We start from the raw sequence: 21,198 nt of genomic DNA, 5'->3' as shown, positions 1-21,198 counted from the left end.
TAGTAAATGAGCCCTTGCTCTCAATGACAGCTGCACATCTTTGACTACAAGAACGAATCAGTTCTTGATAATCCTCGATACTAGTTTTAGACCATTCTTCTTGAAGCTTCACCCACAAATCCTCCATGGACTTTCTTTCCATAACATTCACTCCTAAGGTCTTGTATTTAGTGAAGTTGAACATTTACTTTAGTTGAAATAAATCCTGTGTCAGGATAAAAGAGAAAAATTTGGAAGAAAATTGTTCATGGTTTTAGTAAGATAGAAATTTCTGGTAACGTAATCGTCCACATGCGTTAATCCAGCTGTGCGCAAAATGATCTCCCAAAACACATACTTAAATCATTCATTGACATCTATGCTGATGACACGACCATCTATGGCAACACATCAAAGGCCGTAAATGACAAAGTTCTCTCTGATTCTCTCTCCTCTGATCTCGAGCGCATGGTACAATGGGGGGAAGAGGTGGCTAGTTACTTTTAATGCATCTAAAACCAAGCTTCTATCTTTACAGCCTCAACGCTCTGATCCCCATCTGGCATCAATTGAAATGGATGGCTCTCGTCTTGGAGAGGCCCCATGTTTTGACAAGCTTCTGAGATTGACCTTCCTTTACTCTAGATCTGTTGCCAAGGTCACTGGAAAAATGGTGGATCCTTCTACCACTCCAGTAGATATCTCACTGCTGATGCAATTCTCTATCTATATAAAAGCTAAGTACATCCAAGGATGGAGTACTGCTGCCATATCTGGGCAGGAGCTGCTAAAAACAGCCTATCCTGCCTTGACAAAGTACAAAATAGACTACATAGCCTAGTGGGGAATGCCCTTGCAACCTCTCTCCTGCAGAAGAGACATTGCAAACCTAGCTTTGTTTTATCGTTATTTCCATGGCAGGTGCTCGTCTGAACTCCAATCTCTGGTCCCCCCTCACAAATCTTTTACGAAAAACACTCGTCTAGCTGAATCCACTGTCAAAAATTTTCCCCACTCTTTATCTATGCCTAAATCAAAACGTAGATTCCATGAACAAAGTTTCTTTCTTAGAACAGCACGCCTGTAGAACTCTGTTCCGTCTGCCTGCTTCCCACCTGACTACAACCTGGATGTCTTCAAGTCCAACGTAAACAAATTCCTGATGAACCGCCCCCTTAAGTAGACACTTTATTAAATCTCCACACTAACGTACTGTACTTACAATAACCCTTATCCCTGAGTGGCTTCCGGGCCTTGATAAGTGGTGACCACCTTGTAAAAAAAAAAAAATTCAATTTTACGATTTCCGAAAATCTCGTCCCAATTCTATAGATGCGCCATTTTTTTTTTATATCAAAGATTAAAACATTTATAAAGAAAAGTAGACAATTTTCACTTTAAAAAAGGTACTTATGCACTTATGTTACCGTGCTGAAATAATAACGTTATTATTTAGAAAACCATTCTTAACATGGGGAGGGAGGTGTTTTGTAATTATTCTGTACTTCCACCTAACAATTTAATAATTAAAAAACACACACACACCGTAAAACTTGAATTTAACTTAATACTAAGCAGCAAAAAATGTTAATGCGGATTTTTTTTATTATTGTATTTTATATAAATCAATAATCGTGTAACTATGTCCCACCACAAAACTTTCCCAAGAACTCTTTTTGCTACAACCACTGTTAACAATTTCCCCCACTCTTTACCTGGGCCTAAATCTAAACGCCAATTCCTTGAACAAAGCTTCTTTCCTAGAACTTCTTGCTAGTAGAACTTATACCGCGAGGTTGTTTCTCAGCGGACTACAACACGGTCGTTTTCAAATCCAATGTAAACAAGTTCTTGGTAAGATCTTTAAATAATCAACTTCTACCCAATTTTTACCACTGACTAATATGCTGTTCTCATTAATCGCTTTACGCTCATTAATCCTTATTCTCGAATTGCCTTTACGCCTTGCTAAGCTGTGACTGTCTTGTTAGAAATAAAAACGAAGAAAAAAAAAAGAAAGAAAGCATTGTATTGAAACAGAAAGGTTAAATGTTGATACGTGGTTAAAAGAACACCAGTAAACAGGTACTGGGTCGCAGTGACCTGTACACACATTAAGAAAAAAATAACTAAATAAACTTTTTTTTCTTTTCCACGTTATAAGCGACCTGGACTATATCTATATATTTTTATAAATAACTTATTAAACGTATCAAAACTCTGTTAATCTCAATATATATTTATATCTTAAATAAAATTGTAAATTAATTTAATAATATTGTGAAAAACATATTTTTAATTAATTTCAACCATTATAGTTTTGTTTTTGTTTTTTTTTAATCGACGTGAATGTTTTTCGTTTGTCTAAGCGGCCTCGCGCAATGTGTCAACATGGCGTCACTGACAACCACCTCTGAAATGTTCATCTCTAAAAAGTACGAAGGATCGCCCCAGAAACTGATCCTGGTTTGTTTGGGTGCATGCCTCGGACCGCTGTCGTTTGGATACAACCTGGGATATAGCTCTCCGGCAATATCCGAGATGATGAAACTTAAGTTACTGGATAAACACCAGGCAGGCTGGTTCGGCTCGATTTTGACCATAGGAGCGATGATGGGAGGCCCACTCGCTGGGTGGTTTATCGAAAAATATGGCCGAAAAGTAACCATTTGTTTTATATCTGTACCTTTTCTTCTCGGCTGGACTTTAATTGCATTCAGTTCAAACCATTTGATTCTTTATCTGGCTCGGATTATCTGCGGTGTTGGTTCTGGCATGGTATGTGTTGCATGTCCTGTTTATATTGCCGAGGTGACAACAAAGTCCCTACGAGGTTTGCTCGGATCCTGCGTGCAGTTATCTATAACCATCGGTATTTTAATGGCCTATCTGTTAGGGATGCGGTTTACGTTCGTCCAGATGGCTGAAATCGGTTTAATCGCCCCAGTCGTGTCCTTGGCGGTCGTGTATTACCTGCCAGAGACACCGCGTTGGCTTCTATTAAAAAACAGACGACTTGAAGCATTGAAGTCCTTGGCTTCCGTGAGGGATGCCCATACTGACATCGAGGAAGAATGTAGGGACATCGAAGAAGGACTAGCCGACCAGGAGGTTACCTTCCGTGATATGATCAACCGACAGGAACTCAAACGACCCCTGTTTATCTCGGCTGGTTTGATGCTCTTACAGCAATTGACGGGTATAAACGCAGTTTTATTTTATACTGTTCCTATATTTATCGATTCCGGATACAAAGAGCAATCGCATTGGGCAAGTGTGATTATTGGGATTACTCAGGTTGTGTGTACAGTATTTGCTTGCTGGTGGATGGACAAGGCCGGGCGACGGAAGCTGTTAATGTTGGGTGGGGTAATAATGGGGGGTTCAACGTTCTTGCTGGGCCTCTACTACGCTGTTAAGGAATACGACGCTTCCATGGTAGCCAACCTGAGTGGTATGGCCCTTGGAAGTCTCATGGTTTTCATAATCGGGTTCTCCCTCGGCTGGGGTCCCATACCGATGCTGGTCATGTCGGAGATCTTTCCGTCCCAGGCGCGGGGTAAGGCCGGCGCTTGCTCGATATTCGTCAGTTGGTTGAGCGCCTTTATTGTGACGAAGGAGTTTATAACCCTCAAGGACAACATCGGTCCGGCCGAGACATTTTGGATTTTTTCCATCTGTTGTTTCATTGGAACTTTTTTTGTGTGGATAATTCTACCTGAAACGAAAGGAAAGTCCCTGGAAGAAATTGAGCTGTATTTCCTTGGCAGAAGCATGTTGAGAAAATCTGTTATCTGATTGATTTATTTAATATTTGTTGTGCAGATTAGTGATCTTTACGTGTCGTGTCGAAATTAGTAAGAATTCCAAAAATTACGAAAAATGATCCTGCAGAAAAATAATTGCAAGTAAAAATAGAATTTATCGATTTATACAGTTTTATCGTATGTTTAAATGTTGAAGAGTTCTCAATATGCAGGGGAGGTAACTGCAATCCATCATTTTGACTAAATTGGAATTTCGCCATTTTTTAAACACAAAATGTCAGAACGTAAGTGTGGACTTTTTTTTTTTTTTTAATGTTAAAAAATACATCTAGCAAGCACATCTACTTGGGGAGGGATTGAATTTATGGTAATTTCCACATGACACGTAAGTACGTCATGTTTTCACCCGAAATGCATTGGTTAAAAACATGGTGCTAAGTGCACTCACTTACTGATCCGCGCTATTTTTTAAATCGTATTTCCAAGTTTAATTAAAATTTTCTGATATGTATTTTTTTTTATTCAATTGTAAGGTTAAAGTACAGAATAGTTACAAAACACCCTCCCCATGTTAAGAATGGCTTTTTAAATAATAACATTATTATTTCAGCACGGATCAATAAGTGCAAGTACCAAAAACATCACTAATCTGCACAAGCACCATTTATGTTTGTCAAGAATTCCAACTAAAAAAAAAGAATACAATATTTTCTTCCCGTCATGGGTATGTTTATCAAAGATTTTTTTAATATATGGGGAATTCTTGACAAGCATCATTATTTTTTTTTTATTTTATTCATTTTTTTTTTCTGTAAATTTTTGCGTTGTCCTTTGGGCTAGTTTTATTAATGAAATTGTCCAGGTAAATACACATCCTTCGAGCTTGGATTCAGTGTAGTATCTGTTTTGTGCTTCGTTGGTGAAAAAGGGGTCCTTTTAGAATACGGCAACTTATTTAGTATACTTCTACAGAATTTGAACCGAACTGTTTTTTTTTTTTTTTTTTGTTTTTTTTTTCCCCTCTAAACTAATCCGAAGTTTTAGGCTTAGTTCGGCAAAAGTCGCTTTGGTTCGGTGAAATTCTATAGAAAGCACTTATTTTGGGAGGCGGAAACTGGATTATGCCCATATTAAAAACCGACCTTGTGTCTAACTTTGCCCTCGTGGGAACGGACTTAAATAGGTACATCTACATCTCATGCAGTCATGTTTTTTATTTATTTATTTATTTATTTATCTATTGTAAACGTTACTATTGGCGACATAAATTATTTTTATCAGAATATATTTTGGAAATTAGTTAAATAATTCTTACTTGTACGGTTTAATCAAGAAAGTAAAAAAATGAAGAAAAAAAAAGTTATATCGTACGTATCCGTTATGGAATGAAGTTCTCCGGAAAAAAAAATTCACTTAATTTCATCCAGCAGTTTTTTATTTTTTTATTTTTACAACGAAAAAAAAAACAATTTATGATACCGAGCAAAAGGTTCGATTTTTAGGAAGAAAAGCTGGGGCGGGAGTGTCGACGCTTTACATTGAGTTATCTCCCCGTGGCGTGTTGAAAAAATTCTAAGATGGCAGTCTTCAACGCGCTGACATAAAAACGTGTTTTCTGCTGTAAAAAAAAAAAAAAAAAAGAACTACTCTGTCAAATTAACTGAATTTTTTTTTTTTTTTTTTTTCGGAGATTTTCAGTCCAAAACGGATACGTACAATTTTTAAAAAAATCAATATTTTCATTTTTTTAATGTCTTGATTAAACTGTACAAGTACCAAATAATTAAGTAACAATTTGTTTTCGTTTACTTCATTTGTGACCTATTTGCGTTAAACAAAATGACGATCACGCATATGAGCTATTGCTTGTTGTTTATGTCATAGCACGTCATAGAAAATAGACTGTGTTAGCACGGCTATATCTCGGTGGCCGTGGTGTTAGTCGATTTGGTGACCCCACCCACACGTACTACGATTTCATGTTTCTTAATTTCAATATTGCTAACTGTGACACTGTGACAGTGTGGTGACACTACTTTCTAGCAGGGATAGTTTGGACACACCGCTGCGCCGCGGCGCTGAAGGATATTGATCACTTTTTCATTATTATATGGCAACTCCATGCTGGGCAATGTTGATACCCCCCCCCCCAACAATTTAAAAAAAAATAAAAGGGCGGACGTTGTTTGTCTAAATTCCACAATTTTCACTTTTTTTTTTTCAACTGTTAATATCATCGATTACAGATTTAAGTTTCAGATTATAAAAAAAAAAATGAAAATTTTTTTTCACAATTTTTCACGTGGGGGTTCAGTTTTCAATTATAATGTTGTACTAAATTGAACACGGACTTTGTGACCATGATGGAAAAAAAATAGCAACTCTCTGATGTGACCGAAAGGTAGGGATAAGAACGGAGGGTTTAAAAAAAGGAAGATTTCTTTACCCCTCCTCCTTTCCTCTCTCTTTTATGTATCTACCCCCCCATCTCTCTCTCTCTCTCTCATATATCTATTTATCTATTCATCGTGGTCACAAAGATATAATTGAAAACTAAACCCCAACGTGAAAAGTTATAAAAAAAATTTTTTTTTATAATCTGAAACTTAAGTCTGTAATCGATATTAACAGGAAAACTTTTTTTAAAAAATGGAAAATGTGGAATTTAGAGGTGGGGGGCACTTTCAACAATGTTCACCAATAAAAGATACTTAAAAACGGATAAAAACACAAAAATGTAATCGCCCCCTCCCCCCCCCCCCAAAAAAAGTATGTGACAACCACCCCACCAGATATTTCAGTAGAAGGGATACGAAGAGAAGCTATTCTCTGGATATTGAGCAGTTTTTGTTGGCTGTGTGCTGAAAAAAAAAAAAATCTCCCCCCTCCCCCCCAAAAAAGCAAAAGTTTAAATAAATATATAAAAAAAACTTTTCCAGTTTGTATTAATGTACACATTCAAAAAAGTTGTCCAAAAACAAATATATAACAAATAAATGTAATCAAAGGCAAGATAAGTTACTTTTCTACCTAACTGGATAGTTTTTTTAGTGTTTTTATATAATGTAACGTGTTTATTTGGCTTGAAAAACATGTAGTGTTTATCGATATATTTGAAAAATGCAAAGTCTCTGTGTTGAATACGTAAGTTTGGGAACAAGTTAAAACTAAAAAACTATAGAAAATACTGTTACAAACCCACTGAAAATCTGTCAACCTATGTTACAGTAACATATATTGAATGGGTTTCTAACAGTATTTTGTATAGTTTTTTAGTTTTAACTCATTTTCTCAAACTTATGTATTCTACACAGTCCTTGCAATTTGCATTTTTCAAATACATGAATAAACACTGTATGTTTTTCGAGCTGAATAAACATTTTACATTAAATAAAAACACTAAAAAATTATCCAGTTAGATAGAAGATAACTTATCTTGCCTTTGATAACATTTATTTGTTATATATTTGTTTATTGACAAATTTTGCGAATCTGTGTATAGTAATACAAACCCAATCTTTCTTAGCAGAGAGTGCCCGTGCAACTGAAAAAAAAAAATAATAAATGAGCCGCGGTGTCCGGGCTTGAACGTGAAATGTGAAAGAAGGGTGTAAGGCAAAAACGTACGGGCAAACGCTTTTGCCAACATGTCCACGAGTGCTTATGACGTCATAACATTGCAAAATAGGCTTTTTAAACAGTTTTAGTTTAATTGGCGTGTGTGATATGCCAAAAAAAAAAGTTACGCAAAAAGGACCGCTCCTCTTCCAAAAAAGCGGTTCAATTGACCACCACAGAATGCATTTTTTTTTTTTTTTTTCTATTTTTCACATGTTATACATCTGGGACACTACCCTCTCAGATGGTACTGGTTTCCGCCCGGTCGGATGTGGATGGCAGAAGTTTTTAGCAGACACACACTACACAGACATCTTTCCTTTATATAATAGAAGATAAAAAAACACTTTAAAATAAGTTAAGAAACAAAAAACTTACCCAGGTAGGTAGAAGAGTAACTTATCTTGCCTTTGGTAACATTTATTTATTTTTATCATCCTTTTTGCTTTGCCTATTCTGAAAATTAACCGAAAGTGGCTTTCAAATCATAAACTGCATCAGCCATTTCCTTGATTGACTTGCAATACTCGGGACTGACTCTGTAAGTACTGAAATCCTCTGGATACCCATTCCTTATAAGTAACATTTTTTTTTTTAATTGATTTTCGTGTTGCCACCTAGATTTAGGGTTAACAGCAGGGTTAAGGAAGGAAATGCCATTTTTTTTTACTTTTAAATTAAAATTAAAAGTACTTGTGCAAATTGGTGATCTTTTAAACTGACACATTTCAGGTGAAAACATTATTACATACTTACATGTCATGTTGGAATTATTCTAAATTCCTCAAATTACAAAAAATGATCCAGTCAAAAAATAATTCCAAGCAATTATCGAATTCTCAAGTTTTATCGTGTGGTCTAACTTGGAAGAGTTTTGCGACCAATTCAGTATGACAAACAAGGGAGATAACCCTTGACTGAAATTAAGGGTCTGCCATGTTTAGACATGATATCTTGGAACGTAATTGTGACTGATTATTTTTATTATTATTTAAAATACAGTTAGCACACTGGATCATTTTTCGTAGTTTTTGGGATTTATACTAATTTTACCATGACATGTAAGTATGCGATAATGTTTTTACCTGAAATGTGTTGATTTAAAAAGATCACCAATGTGAACAAACTCAAATAAAAGTGCTCCTCTTTAACCCTACCGCTAACCTTAAATCCGGATGGTCATATGAATTAAAATTTTCACTGTCGTTTTTGTGGATCAATCACTTCATTCAAAATGGTTACATTTTTAGGGACCATTAAAGTCCAATTTGATCAGTTTTCTATGTTTCCAAAAATTGCTATAATCATTGTAAATGAAAACAAGCACTGTTGAAAATAAATACTCTAGTGCAGGGTTTCCCAGAGTGGGCTTCATGGAGCACTTGGGCTCCATGGGTGAGAGTGAGAAGCCCCAGAAGTCCTTTTTTAAAAGAGGACCAAATGTTTTATTTGGAAAAATTAAATAGTAGCAGACATTTAATTATTGACCTTTTTTACTGGAACGAGATATAATACGTAACTACCGCTGTAAAGAGTTTCACGACTTGGATCGCTAACGTCCCAAAGAAGCAAATTTGTCAACCCTTTTGTGGTTGCTTACTTTGATGACTTAAGTCAAGGAACCCAAAAATCATTATTTAGTGTTAAAATTTGAAATTAATGTTTTTTATATTTATTTCAGAAATTCTTAAGTGCTCCATGAAAAACCTTTGCCCTGCTCAAGGGCCCCATGGTATCCTCAAGTTTGTGGAAACCCTGCTCTAGCAGACATATACGACACGTCATACAAGCAGTTGGAGGTAGAACTCTATAATCACGGCCCAGCATTGTTTTTTCTGCATGTTTTAAAACCCTGAAAACCAAAAAAAAAAATTTTTTTCAACAAGAAACAAGTGCTTTTAATTTTCATTAACCTTAAATTCCGAGTAACAATACAAAAAAAAACAGCAAGTAAAACATACTTCAATTGAAACGCATTGTTTTAACTCATCAGGTTTTATTTTTAATATGCGCGCGCCAATCTTTGAAATAAAAAAAAAGTAAAAAATAATGAAGGAAATGGTGAGCCATGATTATACGGGGATGGTTGCTAGAAAAACGTGAATTTGTCAAACAACGATTTTTTTTTTTTTTTTTTTTTTTTTACAAAGAATAATTTTTACAAAGTTTTTGAAAGACAAATGTTATATTATACTCATAGATACTCAAAATGTTGTCTGTGCACTTCACTGCAGCGTCTTAACCAAGAAATCCAAGCTCGTGTGGCATTTTGAAGGGTAAAAAAATAGCAATCACACATTTTATTCATGATCTAAGCTGACCTTCAAATTTCCCGATTTTCTAGCGACCACCCTGTAGATTTTTACTGTCATGTTTCTGAATTTTTGAGATAAGGATTGATGATTTGCATCATTTATATCCTTCGGACTACTGTTCTCATTTTGAGTGTTATTCTCGCAACATTTCAACCAATGTGACCTCTGAGCTTCAGGTGTATCTTGTCGGACTCTGGGAAATCTTCACAGAATCCTACTCCCATGGATTAAATAAAGGGTTTTGCTTGAAATTCTTTTGTAAAAATACTGTACCAAAGTGGCACTCACCTTACGCAGGTTGAACCGGCTTCCTCCAAGGGAGGAAGTTTCATGGGTGTATGAGATTTACAAGCTGTCTCCAGTCATGTATATCCTTGTTAGGAGAAATAATGACGTTAGGTTTTTTTAACTCTTGCAAGGTGTTGACGTTCTCCTACATAGAGCGACTGGGATTTCCAAGTAGTCACCCATATGGTGCTGACCAGGCTCAACATTGCTTAACTTTGGTAATCTAATGAAAAATGGTGTGTCAACATGATTATGCTATATTAATACGTTTGCATAACACTCGAGATGAGAATGGTAATCCAAATATTCTCACCTGCCCCCCCCCAAAAAAAAACAAATCAGCAATACCTAATCTCAAAAATTCCAAAACATAAAAGTTTTTAATTATTTTAGAATTTTTGAGTCGAAGATTAATAATTCGGACTTTTCAAACCACTGCTCTAACTATTATGAAATAACACTTATGATGAGAACAGTCATCTGAAAAATCTAAATAATATATAGATTTTTACTTAGAAAACAAAAATGTGAATTTGTATGTAAGGACCCTATGCTAATTCTCCCTTCCCCCTCCATTAGATTCTATTTCTTGGAGGCAATTGTAAACACCCAAATCCTTGTGGGTAGAGCTCAACGCGATGGTTGTAGATTCCACCCACGGCTGGGGAAAAGTGTTTGTCTAGCCACACTGATGAGTTGTAATACAACAAAACAGTACTGTATGTGGATTACTATGCACACACACACACACATCTTGAGTAAATATAAAAATTTATACTCTTTTAGGTGTATATTCCTCATAAAGTAGTCAAAATTGTTAATAAGCTCAATGGAGATGTATCATCCCCTTCAGAGCATATATACTATAAATTTTCATTCTAGCGCAAAAGGTCAATCCACAATCATGATTTTATGTTTATTTTAATATATACGCAAATATTTATATTTACTTTTTCCATAAGCATTGTACAGTTTTCATTGTGCATATAGCTGATGCTGCCATCACACAAATCATCAGACATGCATATATATATATTTATATTATTATTATTATTAGTGTTGGGACGGTTAATCGGAAGATTTGGGGGTTATCAGAATCGGTATCAGAAAAATTGATGCCTATTTTCCAATGCCAAAACGATTCTTTTATTTGTCTTTTTTTTATTTGATTTTGTTTAAAGTAAAATCTTCCATTGCTGGTATTAATAATAAAATAATAAATATTTATTGATTTTTACCGTCCCCCCCCCCCAGTGAAGCTAAAATGGATAGATAATCCTCCACGTGTGTATTTTGATGTTTAAGAAAATATCTGCATATTTAATGTGTTTTTACGAATATTAAGGAAAATAAAAATCTTATAAAAATTTAGAAATTTATAAAGAATCGGAATCGGGAATTTAGCAAAGAGTCGGTAATTGTATCGGAATTGGGAAAATATTGGAATCGTCCCATCACTAATATATATAATATATATATATATACTTGTACTTTTTTGTAGAAAAAGAAATCCCATACAGTGCTCTATTATTAGGGAAAAAAACCTTTCTCGAAATAAGAGCAATATATTTTTTTGTATAATATATACAGGAATTTACATCGGTAGTCGGTACCGACGGTTTCAAGCCCGGTAGTTGAGGACTGCTCTTAATGTCCGCCTCAGGCTCTCTTCAGCCGCGAGGACTGCTCTTAATGTCCGTCTCAGGCTCTCTTCAACCGACTCTCATCATGAGAGTTGGCTGAAGAGAGCCTGAGGCGGACATTAAGAGCAGTCCTCAACTACCGGGCTTGAAACCGTCGGTACCGACTACCGATGTAAATTCCTGTATATATTATAAAAAAAAAAAATAATATATATATATATATATATATGATATTAGAGTATTTAATAGTAATCAGACAGATTGGATCGGATTAGTGGAGGCATATATACTTGCCAATACTTGATTTTTGAATCCAGCATAATCTTTGTTTATCAAAGCATTTAAAAACATCTGAAATTATTTGCGCGTCAAATTTGTGTTCATTTTTGATATCGTCAACTTTTGTTACTATGGATAGGTTTTGAGTAATTGTTCCAACTATGCCCCTTTTCATTTTGCAAGAATGCCATTTTTTTTTTCTTTATAAAAAAAAATAATAATAATAACGCTAAGGCTTTGATTTTTTTTTTTTTTTTCAAAGTGAAAATAAAAATTTATCTTGGCTTTTTATACATATTTTTTATTGTCCAAAATCATAGTAGCCCCCCCCCCCGAGATACAACACCATTATAACTCTGCCTTTTAACAAGACACATAAACATTCCTCAGGACCGATAAAACGTTACTAGGCACAGCTCCAATAATCATTGGTACTTCTGCATATTTTTTTTTTTTTTTTTTCACAGTACATAGATGGACGTGAATCACCTGTTCCTGGACTCATCTTTGGTCCATGTTTTTGTGATATTTTCTCTAATGATAAAATATATTCTGACCCGACTGACAATTGCTTTTCCAAGAAAATTCTTGCATTGGTTTAGCATAAACATCATTCTCGTTTCTTTCACAGCACCATGCCATTATCCAACTGAAAATTACATTGTATTCTCAGGTGGCTTTTGGCCTTCATAAATGATACTGGTGCTAATAGATCAGGCTGTCTGAAGATACTAGCTTCCTGACTTTAAAATGCACCAAACATTGATGCCGTCTTTGTTTTTTTTTCCCCCCTCCTTTGCAAACTTCAAGCATGTTCTGTAAAGTCAAAAACAAAAACATTTTTCTTCTATGATACAACCAAACTCTGTGAATAAATATTTGAAAAGATAAAGAAATTAAAGCATAAAAACCTTTTTTTTTTTCAAGATTACTGCATTCAGCAGTAAATAATCTAAAAAGTTCATATGCCATAAAGCAAAATCACCAAACCAAACATCGTGAATAAATATTTGAAGAGATAAAGAACTTGCATTATAAAAACTTTTTTCCAAAAATTACCGAATTTAATACAAAAAGGTTATGCTGTGAAACAAAACAACTAAACCGAACTTGATAATTGGTGAAGTATTGAGATATATATATATATATACATATATTGCATGTTGTATCCACGTGTATTCCTTAGAGTATACTTTCACTACACCGATGAAGACTGAAGGATCGGTCGAAAATTATGTACTTATGAAAAAAGTTTTTTTAATTTTTTTTCATAATATTATTATTTTGTATTCCTGCACGTCACCAATTAAAAACGAATAAAGAAAAGTTATAAGCTTTTATACTTTTCACATTCTTTTTTATTCATATATATATATATATATATATATATATATATATACATGTATGTATATATATATATATATATATATATATATATATATATATATACATGTATGTATGTATATATATATATATATATATATATATATATATATATATATATATATACACACATATAAATATAAATAAAAGCAGGCTCCTTCAGTCTTGGACAGACTATGGATATCCACGAAGGGTTGCTTGCGTGTGAAATTTTTGTGGCAGGAGGTGAGCAATCTCCAACCACACCTCTCCTGAGACGACATTGTTAGATACCAGTGACAAGTGAAGTATATGTACAGGACGACTGGAAACAAATGCTGAGATAAGCAGAGAGCACATAGAGTTTACAAATGGTCACACATCTAATACTAACCAGGCTCCACGTTGCTTAACTTCGGTGATCTGACGAGAACCGGTGTGTCAATGCAATTGTGCCATATATATACATGTATATATATATGTATATATATATATATATATATGCCAGGTAGAAAGATATCCAACAATTAAGAATAATTGAATTTCAACAAGGGTCGTTGATAGTGCTCAATCAAAGAGAGCAAATTATATATATTTTTTTTTATTCTTTATGTATGTCATATCTTGCTACGATGTGCAGACCGTTTCAATCATATTTGATTTTATCAGGCAAGAAAAATTAAGATACAAAAATTAAAAAGGTTCCAGACCTTTTCAAATTTTGAGGAGAGAAATTTTTTTTTCAAATTTTGAGGAAAGAAAAAAAAATTTTTTCTTCCTCAAAATTTGAAAAAATTTTCCTTCCTCAAAATTTGAAAAGGTCTGGAACCTTTTTAATTTTTGTATTTTAATTTTTCTTTTCTGATAAAATCAAATATGATTGAAACGGTCTGCACATCGTAGCAAGATATGACTGTATTTACATAAAGAATATATATATAGATAATATAAGTTGGTTAGTTAGAAATTTTTTTTTTTTTTTTTTACTAATGTTCAGTAATTAGTTAATTAGCAACGATACATTATATTCTTTATCCTGTTAAAAACAGACAAAAGTCATATCCTATTAAGAAGAAAAAGAAACTGTGGTACTAGCCCTAGGCAGGAGTATGAAATTCACAAGCAGTCCCCAGTTGCATATATATCCCCGTTTAGGGTAGATGATGATGTTAGGTTTTTGCAACTTTTGCAGGGATGTGTTAACATCCCCCTACATACAGCACCTGGTATTCCTAAATTGGTCACCCATGGTGGACTGACCAGGTTCAATGTTGCTTAACTTCAGCGATCCAACATGATTGTATCTCATTAACTTTGTTATACTGATGGTTGAATATTGTTAAATTTGTGCTCATTTTTGCATCTCTGTATTAAAATGATAGTGCGCGTGTTATTTTGTGTGTCACACTTACATCTGAGTCGTTTAATTGTTATGGACTTCCATTTCTTGTAATAATTAAGAAATTTACCAAGAATTCTTCATAAGTTTTGGTTTCGTTTTCATTATAACTGATGGCCCTGAAGTTATATATTTTTCATAAGTTTTGGTTTCACTTTCAATTAAAGTTGATGGACCCAAGTCATATATATATATGTATATATATATATATATATTTTTTTTTTTTTTTTTTTGGAAATCGCAACTTTATAACATATAAAAATCGATAGAACATTTATTCTATAATAATATATAAAAAATCTGCAAGAATTAAAATATCATATTTAATCGTACTTTATGATCCGGGCATCCCTGTTAGCTTAATCTTTGCATCACAGGTTTGAGCCTGCCTGCCTATTACAACTTCTTTTTTTCTTTTGCTCACCACACACCTCCAAACACCCGGGCAACGTCGGGTACCCAGGCTAGTATATTATAGATTAAGAAACAGCTTACAATTATTGATTCCCCCCCTCCCCCCGATAAGATCTGTGACAGTTTGATCACAAAAAAAACTTTTAAACAATGGAAACGTTTTTGTCACTCGACATGTTTAGATTAAACTGACGCCTCGGTTAGTTTTGATATTTTAAAAAATTGATTTTTTTCATGTTTGTAAGAAAAAAACTTTTACAACTTAAAAACCGGTTTCTTTGTGTCAAAAGAATGTTAAGAATTTATTATAATGTCAAATGTTTTTCGTTTTAGTCGAAAAGTTGTAAAAATATTTTCATACAAGAAAAGCTGAAACAAACAATGGCGACCAGCAATTAAAACATGGAATTAAAAAAAATTTTTTTTACAAAGCGTATTGCCACTTGGAATGTCTAACAAGGTACTGTGGGGAGTTGAGCAGTGAGATACCCAGCACTTTAAAAAGTAAATTAAAATTTTACTTTTCTAAATTTTTGAGATGAGGATTGGTTAATCATATTATTTGGATTCTTCGGACTATTTTCATCTTGAGTGTGATTTTCACAACTTTTCGGTCGATGTAACTTCCGACTTTCTTCAGGTGTATCTTGGTGAACTCGGGAATGTTTCTGTCAAACTCAGGAATTTGGACTATTTTGATTATTGATACTTATCGAAAGAATACTCCCAGACACCGGTGATCCTGGATTTGATCCTAAACTATATCCGATGGTGAGGCCCCTGCTTGCGGGCTTTGGGGAATATGGAGCCACCCTTTAATTGCCATTGCTCCCAGGTCCACTCTGACCCGGAGTGGTAGTACCTGTTAGGGTCCCAACTATGAGTTAAATAGAAACTGACTTGAAAAAATATATATATTCTATTAAAAAAAATTTTCTTCAAAATAACTGGATTCGGCATTAAGTAACCCGAAAAGGGTTGATATGCCGTAAAACAAAAACAACCAACAGACCCAGACACATAAGGTACATTTGTGTGAAATTTCATAAAAAATCGGCCCAGCTGTTTTCGAGTCTATAGGGAGAAAGCTCACAGACACACAGAGAAAGTTCCTTTTATATAATAGTAGGGATAGAGATGATTCAAAACCTTTTCAGTAAGATGAACTCTTCATTTGATCATATGTTCAACTCAATTACTGCAAAAACTTTTAAATAATGGAAAACGTTTTTTTGCTTAACAGATTTTAGGTCAACCAACAAATCTGTTAGTTTTGATAATTTTAACAAATTGATTTTTCTTTTGTTCTTTTTTCTTTTTTTTTCTTTTTTTCTTTTTTCTTCTTTTTTCTTTTTTTTTCTTTTTTTTTCTTTTTTCTTTTTTTTTTTTTTTTCTTTTTTCTTTTTTTTTTTTTTTTCTTTTTTCTTTTTTTTCTTTTTTTTTCTTTTTTTTCTCTTCACGACTTAAAACCGTTTTTTTTTTTTTTTGCTTATGTCAAAATATACAAGAAAAACTAACACACAAAAAAAAGCAATGGCCACCAGGGGTTAAAACGTTGAATTAAAGTTTAATATTCAATAACAAGTATGGCGTGGTTTGGTTTGCTTGAAGCATTGTTAGAGAATAAAAAGTATTTTTGAAGTCTTACAATGCAGGAAATGTACAGTCGTTATGAGCAGATAAATAAATAAATAAATAATTCAAGAATTTATTTTTTTTATATTATCATTTTTTTTAATTCATATTTATTTATTAATCTACCTGAATTTTTTTCAACTGTCGATGGTACTTTTTTCCAAAGGTCCTTTTAGATAATAACCCACCATCAGTGGAGAAACAAATCCTCTCTCTAGTTTATAATATAATCCTCGCTCTAGGCTGTAAATTCTAGAGTCACTTTACGTCTCACAGCCTAGAGAGGATTTTATTTTCAATTTTTATTATTTTATTTATTGTATATATTAAACTAGGTGTTTCCTTATTCAAGCAAATCTAACCAGGGTTCAGTTGGTGACTGAATGGGTCACTTTTTTTTCATGTTGCTAGATAAAGTAGAGGAAAATTTGGTTATGCTAAATTAACCTGTGATTTTTTTTTTTAATTTACATAGAAGCTTGAGATAATGATAGAGGTGGAATATGATCAAGGGAGATAAGATGTAGCAAATAGAAATACTGGGATTTTATGTTTTTATTTTTATTTGTTTTATATATATATTACACTGGTTTTGCAAACTCGCTTTTTCCTTATTCAAGTAAATCTGACCAGAGTTCAAGGAGTGACTCAATGGATCACTTCTTGACAAGGTTACTCTTTTGTGGGAGTTTCCTTATACTCCCTAGATTATAATATCTCAGATTCGAAAACGGACATTGTCTCTATCTTTATTTTGATTGACTTTTTAAAAAAATCCCCGGTTCCTGGTGTTTGTTTCTCTTTTTCATAAAAAAGCCAAACTGATCAGAGCAAAGGCACACTGCTTGGCCCTCCAGCTGGGACGTCCAGAAAGGCAATCAGCTTTGATCAATGTGGGGGGAAACCCTTCATATCAGACAATTGCTATTCATTTGGACCTTGCCAGAGTTCTCCCTTTTTTGGGGAAGCTGCTTTTCCCTGACATCGTGGGGAAACAAATACGACAGAGAAAGCTGAAAGCTTAACTGGCCTACAGCCAGAGTTAAGTGCTTGATTCTTTTCCGCTATGGCATTAAGGTTGACATTGCTAAATTTGAACGCTTTTCACTCCCTGTTGCGTCATTCATTTTCTTTTCCGCCTTCGTGTCATGGGTTTGAGCCTGCCTGCCCACTAACACTTTTTTTTTTTTTTTCACACACTTACAAACACCCGGGCAACACCACTAGTGATAAGCAAACCCATGTTTTGTTTTGTTTGTTTTAAATTTACGCTGTTTATAGTCCATCGTGTTCAAAGAAGACCCTTTGCTTTGATGACCCATCTGTGTTCCCTGCGATGACTGCACAACCTGAAAATAGGGGCACAGAAAGTCCCGAGTTTGTACTACTGCTGTTGACTCTCTGTGGCGCCGATCTCTGGCAGCAACTATCCTCAAAGGTGACAGTTTGACTGATCCCTGCCGCAGTCTTCCAATTCTTTCGGTCCAAGTTCAAATCACTGTAGATTGGTCTTGTGTTCAAGGTTTTTTTGTTTTTTGGGTTTTTTTTTTTTTTTTTTTTTTTTTTTGGCCAACCATAGTTTCTCATTTCCTTTAATTTACATGATATACTAGAAAAACCCAGAGGTAAATCAGTGGTGAGGAAAAAAAAGTGGGGGATCTGTTTATGATGTGCTATAAAATAAAAGTGAACCCCAACTTAATGTACAGTTGTTAATACTTTTTAAACCATAGCTGGAGAGATGACAATAGAGGGAGAATGAGATTGAGGCAGATGTAGAAATACTAATTTGCAATTTTATCTTTTCATTTTTATTCATATCGCACTGATTTTGCAAACTTACTTTTTTTTTTTTTTTTTAACTTTTTTAAACTTTTTTTTTTTTTTTTAACCTTTTTTTTCTAATTCATACAATCTAAACTGAGCTTTGTGACTGACCCAATGGATCAGTTTTTTTTTTTTATGTTTTTATTAATAATTTTTCTTTTGTGTCTTAATTTTGTATTATTTAATGAAATATAAAAATGATATAATTGATTCTTTTTTCTTTTTAAATAATAAAGTGCTTCTTTTGTATGGCACATGTAAAATGTTTATTTTTGTTCTGCTGATGGACTTTTCTTTTTTTGTTTTTTTAATTCCCAAAACTTTTGGGGAAGGGGTCCATAGTATCACAACATTTTTTATATATCGAACTCACTTTTGCAAACTAACTTTTTTTTTCTAATTCAAATAATCTAACCCGAGTTTAATGACTGACCCAAAGGGTCACTTTTTTTATTATATTTTTTGTCTTGAAAATTTGTCTTTTGCATCTTGTTTTTTTGTATTATTTATTATTTTATAAAATATAAAACTGATATAATTCAGATTTATTTTTTAAAAAAATAATAATAATAATAAAGTGCTTCTTTTGTATGACACACAAAAATTTTTATTTTATTCTGCTGATAAACTTTTCTCTTTTTATATTTTTTTTTATTTGTTTTTTAATTCTTAACACATTTGGGTGGGGAAGTCCATAGTATCACAATTACATGCAAAATAGAATATCGCTACAGGTTGTAATACTATTTAATCTGTAGTTGAAGAATCGAACAGAGGAAGAAAGAGAGAGAGCGTGGAAAATATAGCAAGCAAAAAGAAACCATTTCAGGATTTTGTCATTTTATTTATTTTTATTATATCTAAACTGCTTTTGAAAACTCGCTTTTTTTAATTTAATTTTTTTGGTTAACAACAATCTTAACACGAGTTCAATGGTTGATCCAACGGGTCACTTTTTGTATTTTTTTTATTAACAATTTTTATTTTGTGTCATCTTATTTATTTTTTTAAAATATAAAACTGAAGTAATTCAGATTTATTTGAAAAAAAATAATAAAGTGCTTTTTTTTATGTGGCAGGCACAAAAATTTTTTTTTACTGGAAATATTTAATCATATTTTTTTTAAAAATGGGTTCTATTATAGAATTCAACCTAATTAAAAAAATGTTTTCAAAATACCAAAATATCTTTATAATGTACTAGCAGGAAGGGGGCGCTTGGCTTTGCCCAGGTGTAAAATACGCTTAAATATGATATTTTAATTTGTCATGATTTTGTATATATCATGATAGTCGTGATTTTGAAAGTAAAAAAAAAAAAAAAAACAATTTAGGTGCAATCAGCTAGAATCGAAACCAGAACTGTAGCATTCAAAGCTAGTGGCTTTACACATATATAAACCAATTAAAAATAAACTAAGATGAATGTACAAAATGTTTAACGATTTTTTTTTTTCAATTTTAACCCATTAAAAACAATTTTAACTGGCTAAAAACCCGTACAAGAACAGCCTGTAAAAAATCCAATCATTTGAGGCCCCTAGCGGCGCTGTGCGACTTTTAGTTTCGAAGGAGATAGACAAACATGTAGCCATTTATATATTAAGTGTACCTGTTACAGAACAAAAACGTAATATTCTAAAAATCATATAAATTGATCAAGTAGTTTTTTTTTTTTATATCTATATATCCATAAAAGTGAAAATGTGTGTGTGTGAAGACACTTCTTAACGATTTTTTGATCTAAAGACTTCAAATTTGATATATGGGGTATTCAGATACCCTATATATATATATATATATATAATTCAAGTCTGTAGATTAAAACACATGTGGAAAACTTTTTTTATCCGGAAAAAATAGCTGCTAAGGGGTCAAAATTTAAAAAATTGGTAGGGGGGGGGCATCAGAGTTTTATCTGTTTGTCAACTGTTTCATGAATGTGCATGCGTGAATCGTTTACATGACAGATTACTTATGTTGAGAATAAGTAGGTTTGAAAACACATTTTAAAGATCATGTCAAGCTAATCTAGTAGTTATCGTACTTGACTCACTGTCTTTAGGTTTTGGTTTCAATCTCCGCTCGAATATTACTTTTTTGCCTTAGAAGAACTGAACTGTTTAGAAAAAACATAATACTTGCATGAACATGTCTCCGTTTCTTTCCATCTTTTTACTACATTATTTTTTTTTAAAAGAATTTAATACCTACGCTATTTCTGTTTATAATATAATGTTTATGCGTGTTTTACGATCGGGCACTGCCGGTCAGCCTGCTAGCATATATGTAAAGAAAATCATATGTAAACGATTTTAAGCAGTTAACGTGAAATTATTAACATTACAAGACTGATTTTGCAAGTTTGAATTATTGTGGAGTTATTTGTACTAGTTCTTTTTTTTTTTCAATAATGAGGCAGTCCCTTTTTGCTTACTTATAAAATTTGATTTTCTTAGTTAAAAAAAAGAACTACTTGATCAATTTGCATGATTTTTGGAATATGACATCTTTGTTCCATGGCGAGTACGTACATTGTAAATATTTTTCTGTATATATTTTTTTTAATTCGGTTGAATTCTGGACTTGCACCAAAACTTGTAAATAAACAGATTTTCATTCCATTAATTTTTTTTTTTTTTTTTTTTTTTTTTTTTTTTGCGGGGGAGATT

General features: G+C 33.1%; 1 protein-coding gene across 1 annotated transcript; it reads left to right on the top strand.

Annotated features, from left to right (window-relative positions):
• Window positions 1-458: 458 nt before the first annotated feature.
• Window positions 459-9,257, top strand: LOC145266943 (solute carrier family 2, facilitated glucose transporter member 8-like). The gene has a single exon (XM_080122760.1). It carries the CDS (start codon window positions 2,329-2,331, stop codon window positions 3,775-3,777), a length of 1,449 nt encoding a protein of 482 aa, XP_079978886.1. The 5' UTR covers window positions 459-2,328; the 3' UTR covers window positions 3,778-9,257.
• The last annotated feature ends 11,941 nt before the right edge of the window (window positions 9,258-21,198 follow it).

Source organism: Euprymna scolopes, chromosome 42 (assembly GCF_053919585.1).
Source record: "Euprymna scolopes isolate OS-2025 chromosome 42, ASM5391958v1, whole genome shotgun sequence".
Lineage (NCBI taxonomy): Eukaryota > Metazoa > Mollusca > Cephalopoda > Sepiida > Sepiolidae > Euprymna > Euprymna scolopes.
This window is presented reverse-complemented; position numbering and strand designations above follow the sequence as displayed.